The 14,507-nt window shown below is 43.9% G+C and overlaps 2 protein-coding genes across 3 annotated transcripts in view; both read right to left on the reverse strand.

The window, feature by feature from the left end:
- Positions 1-858: 858 nt before the first annotated feature.
- On the reverse strand, positions 859-8,507 carry LOC110529347 (myosin-6). Its single transcript, XM_036984725.2, has 2 exons — positions 2,074-8,507; positions 859-1,851 (listed from the first exon to the last, which is right to left on the reverse strand). The coding sequence occupies exon 1, from the start codon at positions 7,897-7,899 to the stop codon at positions 2,101-2,103; it is 5,799 nt and encodes a 1,932-aa protein (XP_036840620.1). The 5' UTR covers positions 7,900-8,507; the 3' UTR covers positions 859-1,851; positions 2,074-2,100.
- Positions 8,508-12,249: 3,742 nt separating this feature from the next.
- Positions 12,250-14,507, reverse strand: part of LOC110529348 (serine/threonine-protein kinase PAK 6) — a 39,582-nt gene continuing 37,324 nt past the window's right edge. For both annotated transcript variants that reach the window (XM_021611484.3, XM_021611485.3), the window contains exon 10: positions 12,250-14,482. In XM_021611484.3, coding sequence (XP_021467159.2) covers positions 14,315-14,482 — 168 coding nt within the window. In that variant the 3' untranslated portion in view covers positions 12,250-14,314. The remainder of the gene's footprint in view (positions 14,483-14,507) is intronic.

The raw sequence follows: 14,507 nt of genomic DNA on the forward strand, positions 1-14,507 counted from the left end.
ATACAGAGTCCGAGTCAGAATTAAAGGAGAATTATATTTATATTAAATATTTTGTTAGTTTGTCTTTGCTGTGAGTACTACGAATGTGTTTCACATTCTGTTGTTAATGTTATTAATTTTCTTTGTAAAGTAGTTTTAACGAATCACAAACATTCCCCGTTAACACCTCTAGAGGTCAGTATTGGTCAAGATATGCTGTCATTGATCAGCGAGAATACAATTGACACAATTTCAAATACTGTGCAATCCCTGATTCATGTTTGTTTCAGTAAAACGATAGATCTATTTACAGGTAGGGAATGAACTAGCTCATTTTAAAGAGACAGATATGTGACTCTAATAGGAAAAGGGCGGGATATAATGCACTTCCCCCTCTGACCCTGCCAAAACAAGAGGAATACATTTGTTCGGCTACCTGATCGGATCGGTGTGTGACTGAGTGTACCTGTATTTGGCATGTGTAGCCTTTGGCTATGTAGATAAGCAGGCCTCAGCGATCATGGTGCATTTTAAACCCTTCTGTTTTGACACTACAATATCGAAGTAATCCATTTTCTAAAAATGGGAGCTTAGTAGAACTAGTGTATGATTTTACTTAACAAAAATGAATGCTTTTAAACCAAACCCAGCACAGTTGCAGTGACAGTTTCAGTCTGGCCGGGCGAAGATCCTCTCCCCCTTGTTTGATGAGAAGCTGTGGGGTTGGGATCGAGTACAGGCCTGTTACCCTGTTTTCCCTGTATTCTGATGTATCACACACCTGCCAAGTATTTTACATTCCTCAAACTTTATTCATCAAATGACATAATTCTTAGAAAAACCAGAGTATGTAGACATTAAGCAATGTCTTGGAGGCAGTTTTTAGTGCAGAGCAGTGCTTTATTTTCCTAGTTGTAATACAATGTTGTTAGTTTAAGATGTTTTAAGGATTTGAGATGTTATGGTGCACAGTTGGCAGCATTCATTTCCAATGTACTTTACAAATGTGGAGACAATTTGGTATTGTTACATTGACAATGGACACACTGTTGGAACAGATTCAAATGAAAGGCTGACATTAACTCATGTTTTGGGAGTTATATATAATTTAAGGAAACATCTTTGTTGACATCAAAACATTTCCCATCCTTTTTCTCTGCTTTAGATCAACAATATTACACAGCATGTCCCGCTACGGTTTACAGACTGTCCTCAAAAACAACATGACCACTTACTAGACATGAAGCCACGCTTACACATCCACCAATGCATCTTTCTGCTGTATAGTTTAAACATGTGTGTACGATGCAGTAAAGACATGCACAGGCCCTAAGCAAGACATTTATGTAATCATCATAACCAACCACGGTATTCACATTTCACTTTAACTGTGTAATTACAATACAATGTGATTTATGTTGCACAGGGAAATTATTTAGGGCATTAGAATTAGGTGTGTATTCTTAAACCAATGAAGCCTATTCCTATTAAATAATTAGGTGCATGCATTCAATAATATGATTATTGTGATTACTCTCATTACTATAATAGCTTGATTAAAACATTTACATGCTTTGCAAGAAGATCGATTTCCCTTCTAATCCGGTTAACATGGACAGCTGTTAATCAGGCTACCTGATGAGGCTTTGAAAAATGTAGAAAATACCCTAGCAACTTAAACGTTTTATCACAGTGATCATATACTTTTTGGGAAGCCTATTTGATTCCGAGATTAGACATATAAAGTTTGCATCTGAAAATCATTTCTATAATGCATACTTTCCAAACTCACTTCACTCGTGCCGAAGAGGGAGGATCGCACTGCTGGTGAGAGCAGATCAAATACACAGCAGGAACTCCGATGAAGGTGTCCTAATTATTCAAAAGATTGCAAAAAAAAATCTCAGTGTTTTAATCGGTTTATGACTTTACAGCGATTAAGATAATCAGAGTAAGTAAGGAAGTAATATTGAATTATAATTATGCATGTAAAACATACTCATTGTCTAGAATATGGGTTATATTCTTCATATCCTACATTCTGTTCTATAATGCAATTGTGAGAAAAAGGTGTAATTGTTCTAATCAACACACCTGTGACATTGCTCTTTTGGGACCTCCTCACTCATCCAAGCCCTTCTTGCCGGACCCGTCCCTGGTCTTGGCCCGGAGTTTGTTCACCTGGGACTCGGCTATGTCTGCTCGCTCTTCAGCCTCCTCCAGCTCATGCTGCAGCTTGCGGAACTTGGCCAGGTTGGCATTGGCCTGTTCCTCTGCCTCCTCGGAGGCGCGCTTGTAGGACTTCACCTTCAGCTGCAGCTTGTCCACCAGGTCCTGGATGCGAGCCATGTTCTTGCGATCCTCCGTCGTCTGGTAGGTGAGCTCCTTGATGCGCCGCTCGTACTTGCGCACCCCCTTGATTGACTCTGTGCCCCTCTTCTGCTCCGCCTCCAGCTCGCTCTCCAACTCCTTGATGCGTAACTCCAGCTTTTGGAGCTGCTTCTTCCCACCCTTCATTGCGATTTGTTCTGCCTCATCCAAACGGTGCTGCAGGTCCTTAATGGTCTGCTCCATATTCTTCTTCATACGCTCCAGGTGGGCGCTAGTGTCTTGCTCCTTCTTCAGCTCCTCGGCCATCATGGCTGCATCGGTGATGGCCTTCTTGGCCTTCTCTTCAGCATTGCGGTTTTCCTGTACAGCTTCCTCCACCTCGGTCTGCAGTTGGAGCAGATCAGCCTCTTGTTTCTTCTTCTGGTTGATAAGGCCTGTGTTTTGAGAGTGCAGGAGCTGCATGCGCTCTGTGGCTTCAGTGAGCTCCTGTTCGGCCAGCTTGCGGCAACGCTCTGTCTGCTCAAGAACACCCCGAAGTTCCTCCAGCTCCGCTTGGAACAGATTGTTCCTGCGCTCCAAGAGAGCAATGTTCTCCTTCAGGTCTTCATTCCCGTGTGTAGAGTCATCCAGCTGCAGCTGGGTATCCTTCAGATATGACTGGCTGCTCTTAAGCTGCTTTTGGGCATCAGCCGCCTGTCTGTTGGCTTGGCTAAGCTGGATCTCCATCTCGTTGAGGTCGCCTTCCATCTTCTTCTTGACTCTCAGGGCCTCGTTGCGGCTCCTGGTCTCAGACTCGAGGGAGGTCTGCAGTGACTCTACCATGCGCTGGTAATTCCTCTTGACCTGTTCCATTTCCTCATCTTTCTCGGCCAGCTTGCGCTCAATATCCGCCTTCACCTGGTTGAACTCCAGCTGTGCCCGAAGGATTTTGCCCTCTTCGTGCTCCAGGGAACCTTCTGCCTCCTCAAGTGCTGACTGGAGCTCTGCTTTCTCTTGCTCCAGCTGCTTCCGAAGTTTCTCCAATTCATGGGCGCTTTTCCCTCCCTCACCAAGTTGATCAGTAAGGTCAGAGATCTCCTCCTGCAGGTTCTTGTTCTCCCTTTGAATGGTCTCCAGGTGATCCAAGGACTCCTCATAGGCATTCTTCAATTTGAAGAGCTCAGTGCTGAGAGACCGAGCCTCCTTCTGGGAACCCTCGAGCTCACACTGTGACTCCTCATACTTCTGCTTCCACTCAGCCATGACTTTGTCAAAGGTTCTCTGCTTCTTGTCCAGAGCTGCAGATGCTGCATTAGATCTTTCAAGATCCAACATCAGGTCCTCAATTTCATTTTGTAGGCGACTCTTGGTCTTTTCGAGGGAGGAACACTTTGCGTTCACAGCCTCCACAGCCTCCTCTGCTTCTTGCAGTCTTTGGACTAACTTCTTTTTAGCTTCCTCCAGCTCCTCAGTTTTCTGGATTCCATCAGTCTCATACCTTGCCCTCCATGTGGACACTTCAGTGTTGGCCTTGGATAGTGCCCTCTGCAGCTCTGCCTTGGCCTCCTGCTCCTCCTCAAACTGTTCTCTGAGCAGGTCACAGTCATGACGGGAAGACTGCACGGCATGGGCCAGTGAATTCTTTGCCTTGACCTCCTCCTCGAGCTGCCTGCGCATATCCTCCACCTGCTGGGTGTAGGAGCTCTTGCCCCTGGTGAGTTGTGAAATCAGGCACTCTTTCTCCTCCAACTGACGTCCCAACTCTCCATTTTCAGTGAGCAGCCTGGCCCTCTGTGAGGAGAAGTCATTGAGGGACCTCTGGGCCTCCTCATACTTGGTCTTGTTCTCATTCATATTGTCTTCCATTGATCGGCACATCTTCTCCATGTTGGATTTGGCCTTCACCACACTCTCCATATTTGAGGACAGGTCGTCTAGCTCCAGCTTCAGCTCACTCTTCTCTTTCTCTAGCTTCTGCTTGACACGCTGGAGGTTGTCGATTTGCTCACCCAGTTCGGCCACACTGTCCGCATGCTTCTTCCTCAAGGATGCAGCAGTAGCCTCATGTTGAAGCGTGGATTCCTCCAGGTCCCTACGAAGTTTCAGAAATTCGTTCTCTCTCTTCTTGTTGAGCTCCACCTGGGCAGATGTGGCCCCTCCTGCTTCCTCCAAACGCTCACTTATGTCTTCTAGTTCGCGGGAGAGATCAGATCGCTGCTTCTCCACTTTGGCTCGGGCTGCTCGCTCAGCGTCCAACTCCTCTTCAAGCTCTTCAATTCGTGCCTGGCTTTCCTTCAGTTTCTTCTGGAACTGAACTCCAGCCACCTGCTCATCCTCAATCTTTACAGTCAGGCTGCTCATCTCAAAGTCTTTCTTCTTGAGTTTCTCATCTAGCTGTTGTTTGTCATTCTCCAAATCCATCAAATTCTCTTGGTTCAGTTTTAGGTCTCCTTCAAGCTTTCTCTTGGAGCGCTCAAGCTCCATTCTGACTTTCTTTTCGTGTTCCAGGGAGCCCTCAAGGTCATCCACCTGTTGCTCCAGCTTAGCTTTAGCTTTGGTCAAGGTGTTGGCTTTGTCCTCCTCACTCTGTAGGTCATCGAGTGTCTGCTGATGAGCCTCCTGTAGTGCCTTCTTCTCTTTGGTCAGCTTCATAATGTTTTCATCCTGGGAAGCCATCTCCTCTGTGAGGTTCTTCACCTTGTTCTCTGTGGCATGTTTCTCTTTCTCAACCTTGGCTAATGTCAGCTCAAGGTCATCTATATCTTTCTTCAACTCAGAGCATTCATCCTCCAGCTTGCGTTTCTTTGCTGTGAGATCTGCATTCATCTCCTCTTCATCCTCCATACGTTCTGTCAGTTCTTTCACTTTTGCTTCCATTTGGATCTTACTTTTTATGAGCTGCTCACAGCGCTCTTCAGCATCTGTTAGTGTGTCCTGCTCAGACTGGCATTGTAGGAGCAGGTCATTCTTCTCTTGGAGAATACTCACCACTTTCTCCTCGAGCTCCTTCCGTCTTGCTTCTGATTTCTCAAAGGCCTCTTTGAGCTTAGTGAACTCGTCCTTTATGTTTGCCATCTCCTTGTCAGACTCAGCACTCTTCAGCAGTGGCTTGATTTTGAAGAACATCTTCATCCAGGGCCAGTTCTTAACCCCTAAAAAGGCGCGAAGGTTCCACTGGATGACCATTAGAGCATCCCTGCGTTCCACAAGCTTCTGGTACTCTGCCCTCATGAGTATGGCTCTTGCATTGGCCTGGATCATTGTAATGATGCGGGAGAGTTGTTCATCTCGCATCTCCTCCAACGTACCCAGCAAGCCTGCTTTGAAGAAGACCTTGGTGTTGCCAAACCGGTACTGAGTGTGGTCAATGTCCAATGATCCCAGCAGCTTTTCAGCGGCTTTCTTGGAGTCGATAAACTGGCCCTCAGGAATGACCGATGCATTCAGGATTCTATATCTCTGTTTGAAGTCGCCATAGAGGACTCTGTTTGGGAAGCCCTTTCTGCAGATTCGAATGCCCTCCAGCACACCGTTACAGCGAAGCTGGTGCATCACAAGGCAGTTGTCCATGGTCCCTGGCGTTTTGCTCTCATTTGGGATCAAGCAGCGGACAAAGTGGGGATGGGTGGTTTTCAGGGTGCTCATCAGCTTGTTTAGGTTTTCCCTGTGAAGTGCAGATACAGTCTGGAAAGCAGACCCTTTCTTTTTGGCTCCTTTTCCACCAGCTTTGTCACCTCCCTCCGTTGCTATGATGGCAAAAAGATGACTCAACAGCTTGAGGGAGGATTTTGCATAAAGACCACACACTGTTTCATTCAATGGATCTTTGTTCTTCACCAGCCAGCCAGAAATATTGTAATCAACAGTGCCAGCATAGTGGAGCAGGGCAAAGTGTGCCTCTGCCTTGCCCTTACCTGGAATTGGCTTCTGAAACATTCTATTCTTGCCCAAATGGTTGTCATATAGCTTAGCCTTAAAGGTCTGGTCACTGGCCTTGGGGAACATGCACTCTTCCTCTAGAATTGACATGATCCCAAGTGGCTTTTCAATGAGGTCAATGCAAGCTTGCAAGTCCATCCCAAAGTCGATGAACTCCCAGTCAATGCCCTCCTTTTTGTACTCCTCTTGCTCGAGCACAAACATGTGATGATTGAAAAACTGTTGCAGTCTCTCATTTGTGAAGTTGATGCAGAGCTGTTCAAAGGTGTTGAAATCAAAGATCTCAAATCCAGCAATGTCCAGTACGCCTATGAAATGCTGGCGTGCCTGTTTTGTGTCAAGGGAGTGGTTGATTCTCACCACCATCCAGTTGAACATCTTTTCATACACTGACTTAGCCAATGCACCGAGGGAATAGTAGACCTGATCTACACCTTGACCTTTGGTGACATACTCATTGCCAACCTTGACTCTGGGATGGCAAAGTCCTTTAATCAGATCTGCAGAGTTTATCCCCATTAGGTAAGCTGACTTGTCAGCAGCCTCTGTACCGTCAGGCTCTGCCTGCTCCTCCCGCTGCTTTTGTTTGAACCTCATGTTGCCGTAGTGCATTATGGCACCTGTCAACTTGTAGACCCCCTGTTTTTCCTCTGCAGTAAAGCCGAGCACATCGAAGGCACTATCAGTGGCCATCAGTTCCTCAGAATCATTGATGGATGCTACTGTTACTTCTCCTTGGGAGATGTAGGAGTAGTCATATGGATTGTTGGTGATTAACAGCAAGTCCAACAGCTCTGGTTTTTGATTGGACAATATCTGGAAGAAAATATGGTAGTTCCTCTCAGCTTTGAGCTGAAAGGTGATACGGGACTTCTCAAGAAGGTAAGTCTCTACGTCGGCAGAGGACAGTTTCCCACTGGTCCCGAAGTGAATACGGATGAATTTGCCGAAACGTGATGAGTTGTCATTTCTCAGTGTTTTGGCATTACCGAAAGCCTCCAGTGCAGGGTTAGCCTGGATGATTTGATCTTCCAGGGTACCCTTGCTTGGATCCCTCTTAACACCACTAACTGCTGCAATGCTGGCAAAGTACTGGATGACTCTCTTGGTGTTGACAGTCTTTCCAGCACCGGATTCTCCGGTGATAAGAACAGACTGGTTCTCCCGATCAGTAAGCATATACTGGTAGGCGTTATCTGAGATGGAGAAGATGTGAGGGGGGGCTTCAGTCCTCTTCTTCCCCCTGTAGGCAGACACCACCTCAGAGTCATAGACAGGAAGCCACTTGTATGGGTTCACTGTCACACAGAACAGCCCTGAGTAGGTGTAGATCATCCAGGCTGCGTAACGCTCTTTGAGGTTAAACAGAACAGCTGGCTCATGGAGGAAGGTGAACATGGCCATGTCTTCGATTTTATCGTATTTTGGCGGGTTCTGGGGATGGACGTCCACCTCCTTGACGGTCACGATAGTCTGGTCCTCCCTCTTTACGATCACCTTTCCCCCCTCTTTGCTTTGGATCTGCCCCTTGACATATTCCACTTTGTCATCAACCACAAAGCATTCAGTCTTGATGTCAAAAGCCCTGGTCTGGGCTTCCAGGCGCTCCTTGTCTGACTTCCTCAGAAAGTGAGCAGCCTTCCCAAACTCGGCCATGAGAGCATCACCCATTGTTGCTGTTGGAAGTCCACAGACAAAGAGATAGTCAGTTGGGGTGAACACAGAGCAAAGATCTTGTTGCTGTTGACTCTGTGGGTAACTGCGAGCTCATCTCTGCTGTCTGATCTTTATAAAGGGGAACCGAAGGCCAAATTAGGATGTAGCTGGTGGCATGACAAAAAAAAGAACCCAATTTTATCCCAAGACTGAGAAGTGCCTTGGGGGCAGTTTCCAAGACCTTTAGCTGTTAGTATCCATTTTAGGGAAAGTGACATGTCTCTGCTTATCTCCTGCTTTCAGCCTCCTTGAAATACATTCCACACAGCTCTGCCTAATAGACCTACCCTGTCTATGTTTACTGTAGCTCTTTAGCATTGGGTGTCCATTCATATTTGGTATATTGAACCGTATTATGCAAGAGAAGTACACAAAATTTGACAATTTTGAGAGATCATAACTGACAGTAGATATTGCTGTGTTCAGCTGAATAGTCGTGACATGGTGGTTTGGCTGAATTGGTTCCTTATCTGTGGTCGGCTGCTTGCCACGGTCCTTATCTAAGAGATGACATAGACACCTCTCACAGCTCTCACAAAACAAGCTGTCTCGGCTCATCTCCACTCAACAATGCCCTTCAAATAGCACAGCACACAAAGGCACTCTGGCCTTTTTTAATGGGGTGTTTCACTGATTCAGGTCTGCACATAAGTCGTATATGGATTCTCAAAATGTGTAGAGGTTATTTAGTTACATTCTACTGTATATGGCAGTCTGGTAGTTACCCAGGATCTACTGGACAATTACATGGTAAAAGGTAATTGCGTAATAACAACCACATTATTGATATTTTGTTTGTTTGTGATGAATTAAAGGCCCAGTGCAGTCAAAAACTTGATTGTTCTGTGTTTTACATATATTTCCACTCTATGAGGTTGGAATAATAGTGATATTGTGAAAATTATGATAATGCCCTTTTAGTGTAAGAGCTGTTTGTGGTGGGATGGAGTTTTGGCCTCCCTGGTGTCATCAACAGGCGATGAAATAATTCCCTAACCTCTTTGCCAATAACAGCTAGTTTTCCCCTCCCCACTCAGACCACTCCCAGACAGTCATAGCAAAACTCTTGCTTAAGAAATTGCTCTTTGCTAAGAATATATTTGTATTCATTTTTGACCATTTTAATTTAACACGGGTACTTAATTGTTACACAGAAAGGATTTACTATTCAGATAAAAATGGCTGCATTGAACCTTTAAAACAAGCACCATTACACAAGACTTGGTACAGCCACAAATTATGTTGAGGTCTTTTTAATTAATTTTTTTGTATTTTTCTTTACAGATGTCACATTTTAGATGACGATACATACCACTGCCTCTCTAAAACAACTATGCTAAAGTGTATGTATTTTGAAAAGTAATGGGATTGAACAACACTGAACAAAAATATATACATGCAACATGTAAAGTGTTGGTCCCATGTTTCAAGAGCTGAAATAAAAAAATCCTAGAAGCTTATTTGTCTCAAATATTTTGCACAAACTTGTTTACATTCCTGTTAGTGAGCATTTATCCTTTGCCAAGATAATCCATCCACTTGACAGGTGTGGCATATCAAGAAGCTGAACATCATGATCATTACAGAGGTGCACCTTGTGCTGGGGGTAATAAAAGGCCACTCTAAAATGTGCAGTTTTGTCACACAAAACAATGCCACAGATGTCTCAAGTTTGGAGGTAGCGTGCAATTGCTATGCTGACTACAGGAATGTCCACCAGAGCTGTTTCCAGAGAATTTAATGTTCATTTCTCTACCATAAGCCTCCTCCAATTTCGTTTTAGAGAATTTGTCAGTATGTCCAATCGGCCTCACAACCGCAGATCACGTGTATGGTGTCATGTGTGCAACGGTTTGCTGATGTCAAAGTTGTGAACCGAGTGCCCCATGGTGGCGGTGGGATTATGGTATGGGTAGGCATAAACTAAGGACAACAAACCAAATTACATTTTAGCGATGGCAATTTGAATGCACAGAGATACTGTGACGAGATACTGAGGCCCATTGTTGTGCCATTCATCCACCTCCATCACCTCATGTTTCAGCATGATAATGCACGGCCCCATGTCGCAAGGATCTGTACACAATTCTTGGAAGCTGAAAATGTCCCAATTCTTCCATGGGCTGCATACTCACAGATGTATCACCCATTGAGCATGTGTGAGATGCTCTGGATCTACGTGTATGACAGACAGCGTGTTCCAGGTCCAACCTACTGGCAATTCTGATCCAAGCCCCTACCTTTTTTTAAAGGTATCTGTGACCAACAGATGCATGTCTGTATTCCTAGTCATGTGAAATCCTTATGAATGTATTTCCATTGACTGATTTCCTTATATGAACTGTAACTTAGTAAAGTCATTGAAATTCTTGCATGTTGCGTTTCTATCTTTCTTCAGTATATGCGTAGACTCCACAACTCTGAACATAGATGTTTACTATATAAACCACAACTCTGAACAGATTAACCCTATATTCTTGCTGCCACAATTGGAGTTGAGCTATGTTGCTATGCCTAATTATAGAAACTGAGAACATGCATTGCCTTAAATTCTCAATGACTCTTGAAGAGTATGTTGATAACAAGGCCTATCATCACAAAGTGCCTCACTAGCCTGCCATGCGTCACTCCAGCACACTTTCAAGCACTCTCCGTCCTTAATTCCGAGATAAGTTTTACAGAGCGTCACACACAGGGCTTTTGAAACCGCTTCGCTATAGAATTTATCTTCTTAAGACTGCATTAAGAAGTCCTGTGCATTTGATATAATCTAAATGTCCATGTAGAGCCTAAGTTCATATTTCACAGTTGAATTGATTCAAATGAAATTATGATTTCAGGACATGGACAAACTGTTCCACTGTTTTCACCTGTTTCTGACTTCAGAAAATGTTGAACAACTTCTATTCTTTAGTGGCTGTCAGGGACAAAAAAAGCATTGCCTGCCATTTGCCAGATCTATTGACAGCAGTGTAGGTTTGTAAAATACCCGTTAATTTACCCAAGTTATTTTAGATGTTTTTTTGTTGAAATTATTGTAATTTAAAGGTCATTTTGGAAATCTAAATGTATTCATATTTTCTTCATATCTGTTTCCACGATGTCCATCCGTTTCTAGTAGATAGGCCATGTGGTTCAGGAGAAAATAACCTAATCATGTAAAACATGTCTAATGAACAACGATGTCATTTCCAATTATCTCTGCAACTCTTCCATTTACCTTTTTTCACAACTGCCACCAATTTGTCCCCAAAACATTTACAACAAAGATATATTGGCATTGTAAAGTAAATAAAAACCCAAAATATAAAGGATATTGAATGCTGAAACCCTCATTAAAGAGTAACAGTGTTCACTAAGTTGATGGGCTACAGTGAGGGAAAAAATGTATTTGATCCCCTGCTGATTTTGTACATTTGCCCACTGACAAAGAAATGATCATTCTCCTTCATTCTTCAAGTTGAACATTCTTAAAATGATGGGGGAAAAAACATGGCTGTGTTAAAAGTGCTATGAAAAGCTGCAGTGCCAGCTTAACTGCTCTTACGCAATCACGTGTTACATTACTGTGTTCCAGTTTTGTGCTGTAAACAATAACTGACATGCTATTTCATTTGTAATTACGAAAACTATTGTTAAGGAAACATATTGAATATCTTTATCTCTATCCATCTATTTGATTTATTCATCCAATTTGTCATGCTTTTATAAGTGATGAAAATATTTTCGAAATGACCGAAAGGGGTTTTCATTGCAAACGTCATCGCACATTATGTAGGTGAAAACTGAGTGACGCTGAAATTCACAGGGTTGTTTGCTACCGGAAACTTTGTTTGTCATCCTTTTTTTCAACAAGATTTCCATATGTCTTACTCATTAAAAATAAGGCAGGTTCACACAGATCCCTCTGGGAAGCCTTTCAGTCACTTATTTTACATTGGCATAGTGTGTGTTGTAGAAAATAACCGCAATTATTTAAACTCTGTGAAACACTTTGTCACTCATACCATCATTTTGTGCTTTTCATCACATTAAAAGATGCCATGATAAGGTGTAATGACGGTCACAGAAAGCTCGGTCACAAAACACATGATACATTTTTTTTTCAAAATTAAAGAAATCCTGGGTATCCTGTGAATAGTTAGGACATCGATGATCTCACCTGAATGGCAATGACTTGTATACGTATTTGATCATTTAACAGAGGCTCTTATGCAGATTCAACAGCATACTTATATCATGTTGTAGGCCTATAAACTGTATTTAAATCATAATCAATATGATATTTGCAACAAAAGTACAGCATTTGTTCACATATATTTATTTTAAAAAATGTAAAGAAGTACCTTCATAGGTTTTGTTCTTTACCAGTACTTACCAAGTACTTACGTGCAAAGTGAAGTCACATTTTTGAAGTGTATGAAAAATATAAACTGCTGTACAGGGTCAGATACAGAACATTCCGAGAAGGACAAAAATGCATGTGAAAATGGGTGTTGACATAAGAAAGCTACAGCTACAGCTATCCAGTGTTGGCAAACAGTACAGTAGCCTAGTCAGCTAACAGGGGTACATCAGTAGCCTAGTCGGCTAACAGGGGTACATCAGTAGCCTAGTCGGCTAACAGGGGTACATCAGTAGGCTAGTCAGCTAACAGGGGTACATCAGTAGGCTAGTCAGCTAACAGGGGTACATCAGTAGGCTAGTCAGCTAACAGGGGTACATCAGTAGGCTAGTCAGCTAACAGGGGTACATCAGTAGGCTAGTCAGCTAACAGGGGTACATCAGTGGCCTAGTCAGCTAACAGGGGTACATCAGTAGGCTAGTCAGCTAACAGGGGTACATCAGTAGGCTAGTCAGCTAACAGGGGTACATCAGTAGGCTAGTCAGCTAACAGGGGTACATCAGTAGGCTAGTTAGCTAACAGGGGTACATCAGTAGGCTAGTCAGCTAACAGGGGTACATCAGTAGGCTAGTCAGCTAACAGGGGTACATCAGTAGGCTAGTCAGCTAACAGGGGTACATCAGTAGGCTAGTCAGCTAACAGGGGTACATCAGTAGGCTAGTCAGCTAACAGGGGTACATCAGTAGGCTAGTCAGCTAACAGGGGTACATCAGTAGGCTAGTCAGCTAACAGGGGTACATCAGTGGCCTAGTCAGCTAACAGGGGTACATCAGTGGCCTAGTCAGCTTACAGGGGTACATCAGTAGGCTAGTCAGCTAACAGGGGTACATCAGTAGGCTAGTCAGCTAACAGGGGTACATCAGTAGGCTAGTCAGCTAACAGGGGTACATCAGTAGGCTAGTCAGCTAACAGGGTTACAGCAGTAGGCTAGTCAGCTAACAGGGTTACAGCAGTAGGCTAGTCAGCTAACAAGGGTACAGCAGTAGGCTAGTCAGCTAACAAGGGTACAGCAGTAGTCTAGTCAGCTAACAAGGGTACAGCAGTAGGCTACAAAACAATCCGGTCTTGAGATTTTGAACTACCTCATGTCTGCATTTTATTTCATTTCAATATATTGCATGCCTATTTTGTCAAAAACATGTTTAACCAAAGTATGGCGGATCCCTTTTTATACTTTAAATACAGGTGATCGGTTCTGATTAAAATAGTGTTTTCCCAGGGATACCCAGGGATATAACAGAACATTGACTATACTCAGTATAGTCTTACTCTTTACTATACTACTCACATTCATATCTGCAATATCCCGAAATACTTTATCCATTTTGAAATTCTATAAAAACATGTTTCTCCAGCAATACCAAAACAAAGCCTCTGCTTGGGACAACTTTGTAGATCATCCCCTGATCAAGTCCAGGGGTACCACTATGTGATCTGGTAGAAAGGGTCTGGTCATTCGTTTGTTTTACAGAACGAATTACCAAACAAGTATAGTACCAAAGTCAGTCGTAATTGTTACATTTCAAAGTCAGTCGGACAAATTGGACAGTGATGGTGGAGATGATCAGTACAGAAGGTTCAGGTCACTGCAATTCTGCGTTGGGGCTTGTTGCACTTTTTTTGCATAGAATGAATGAACAAATCCTTAAACTCTGATATCCAATTCCATCCTGCCCTACACTGCCCAACAAGGGGAGCAAGGACGCTCCTGTGGATCTGAAGGGATTCCAGAGAAAAGGAGCAAATAAAAAGGGACAAGATAAAGAGAGAGAGGCGTTTCTGATCGACTCCATATCTATCCATCCACACACCGAGTGACAGTAAATCCACTTCCTGTAGTGGGTATTGAGACTCAATACAAATGCGGTGGATGGAGCGAAAGTTCGCCTGTTAATTAACCCAGGGTCAGACGTCAGGGGATCAGCCCATTCTTCGGCCACCATGGATCCTGTGTGTTTGGGCGAGTCAGCAGCGGGACATGCGCTTACGGTATCGCTCCACTAGGGGCACCAGGCACTGCCGCGAGCCACACTGCAGCAGGAAGGGGTGCTCCAGCAGGTCGCTAGCGGTAGCCCGCTCCTGGGGGTCCCGTGTTAGCATACGATCCAGGAAGTCCTTCAACACAGGGGAGATCTACAGAGAGAGAGATGGGGTGTGA

Source organism: Oncorhynchus mykiss, chromosome 8 (genome assembly GCF_057628025.1).
Source record: "Oncorhynchus mykiss isolate SJ-2025 chromosome 8, ASM5762802v1, whole genome shotgun sequence".
Taxonomy (NCBI): domain Eukaryota; kingdom Metazoa; phylum Chordata; class Actinopteri; order Salmoniformes; family Salmonidae; genus Oncorhynchus; species Oncorhynchus mykiss.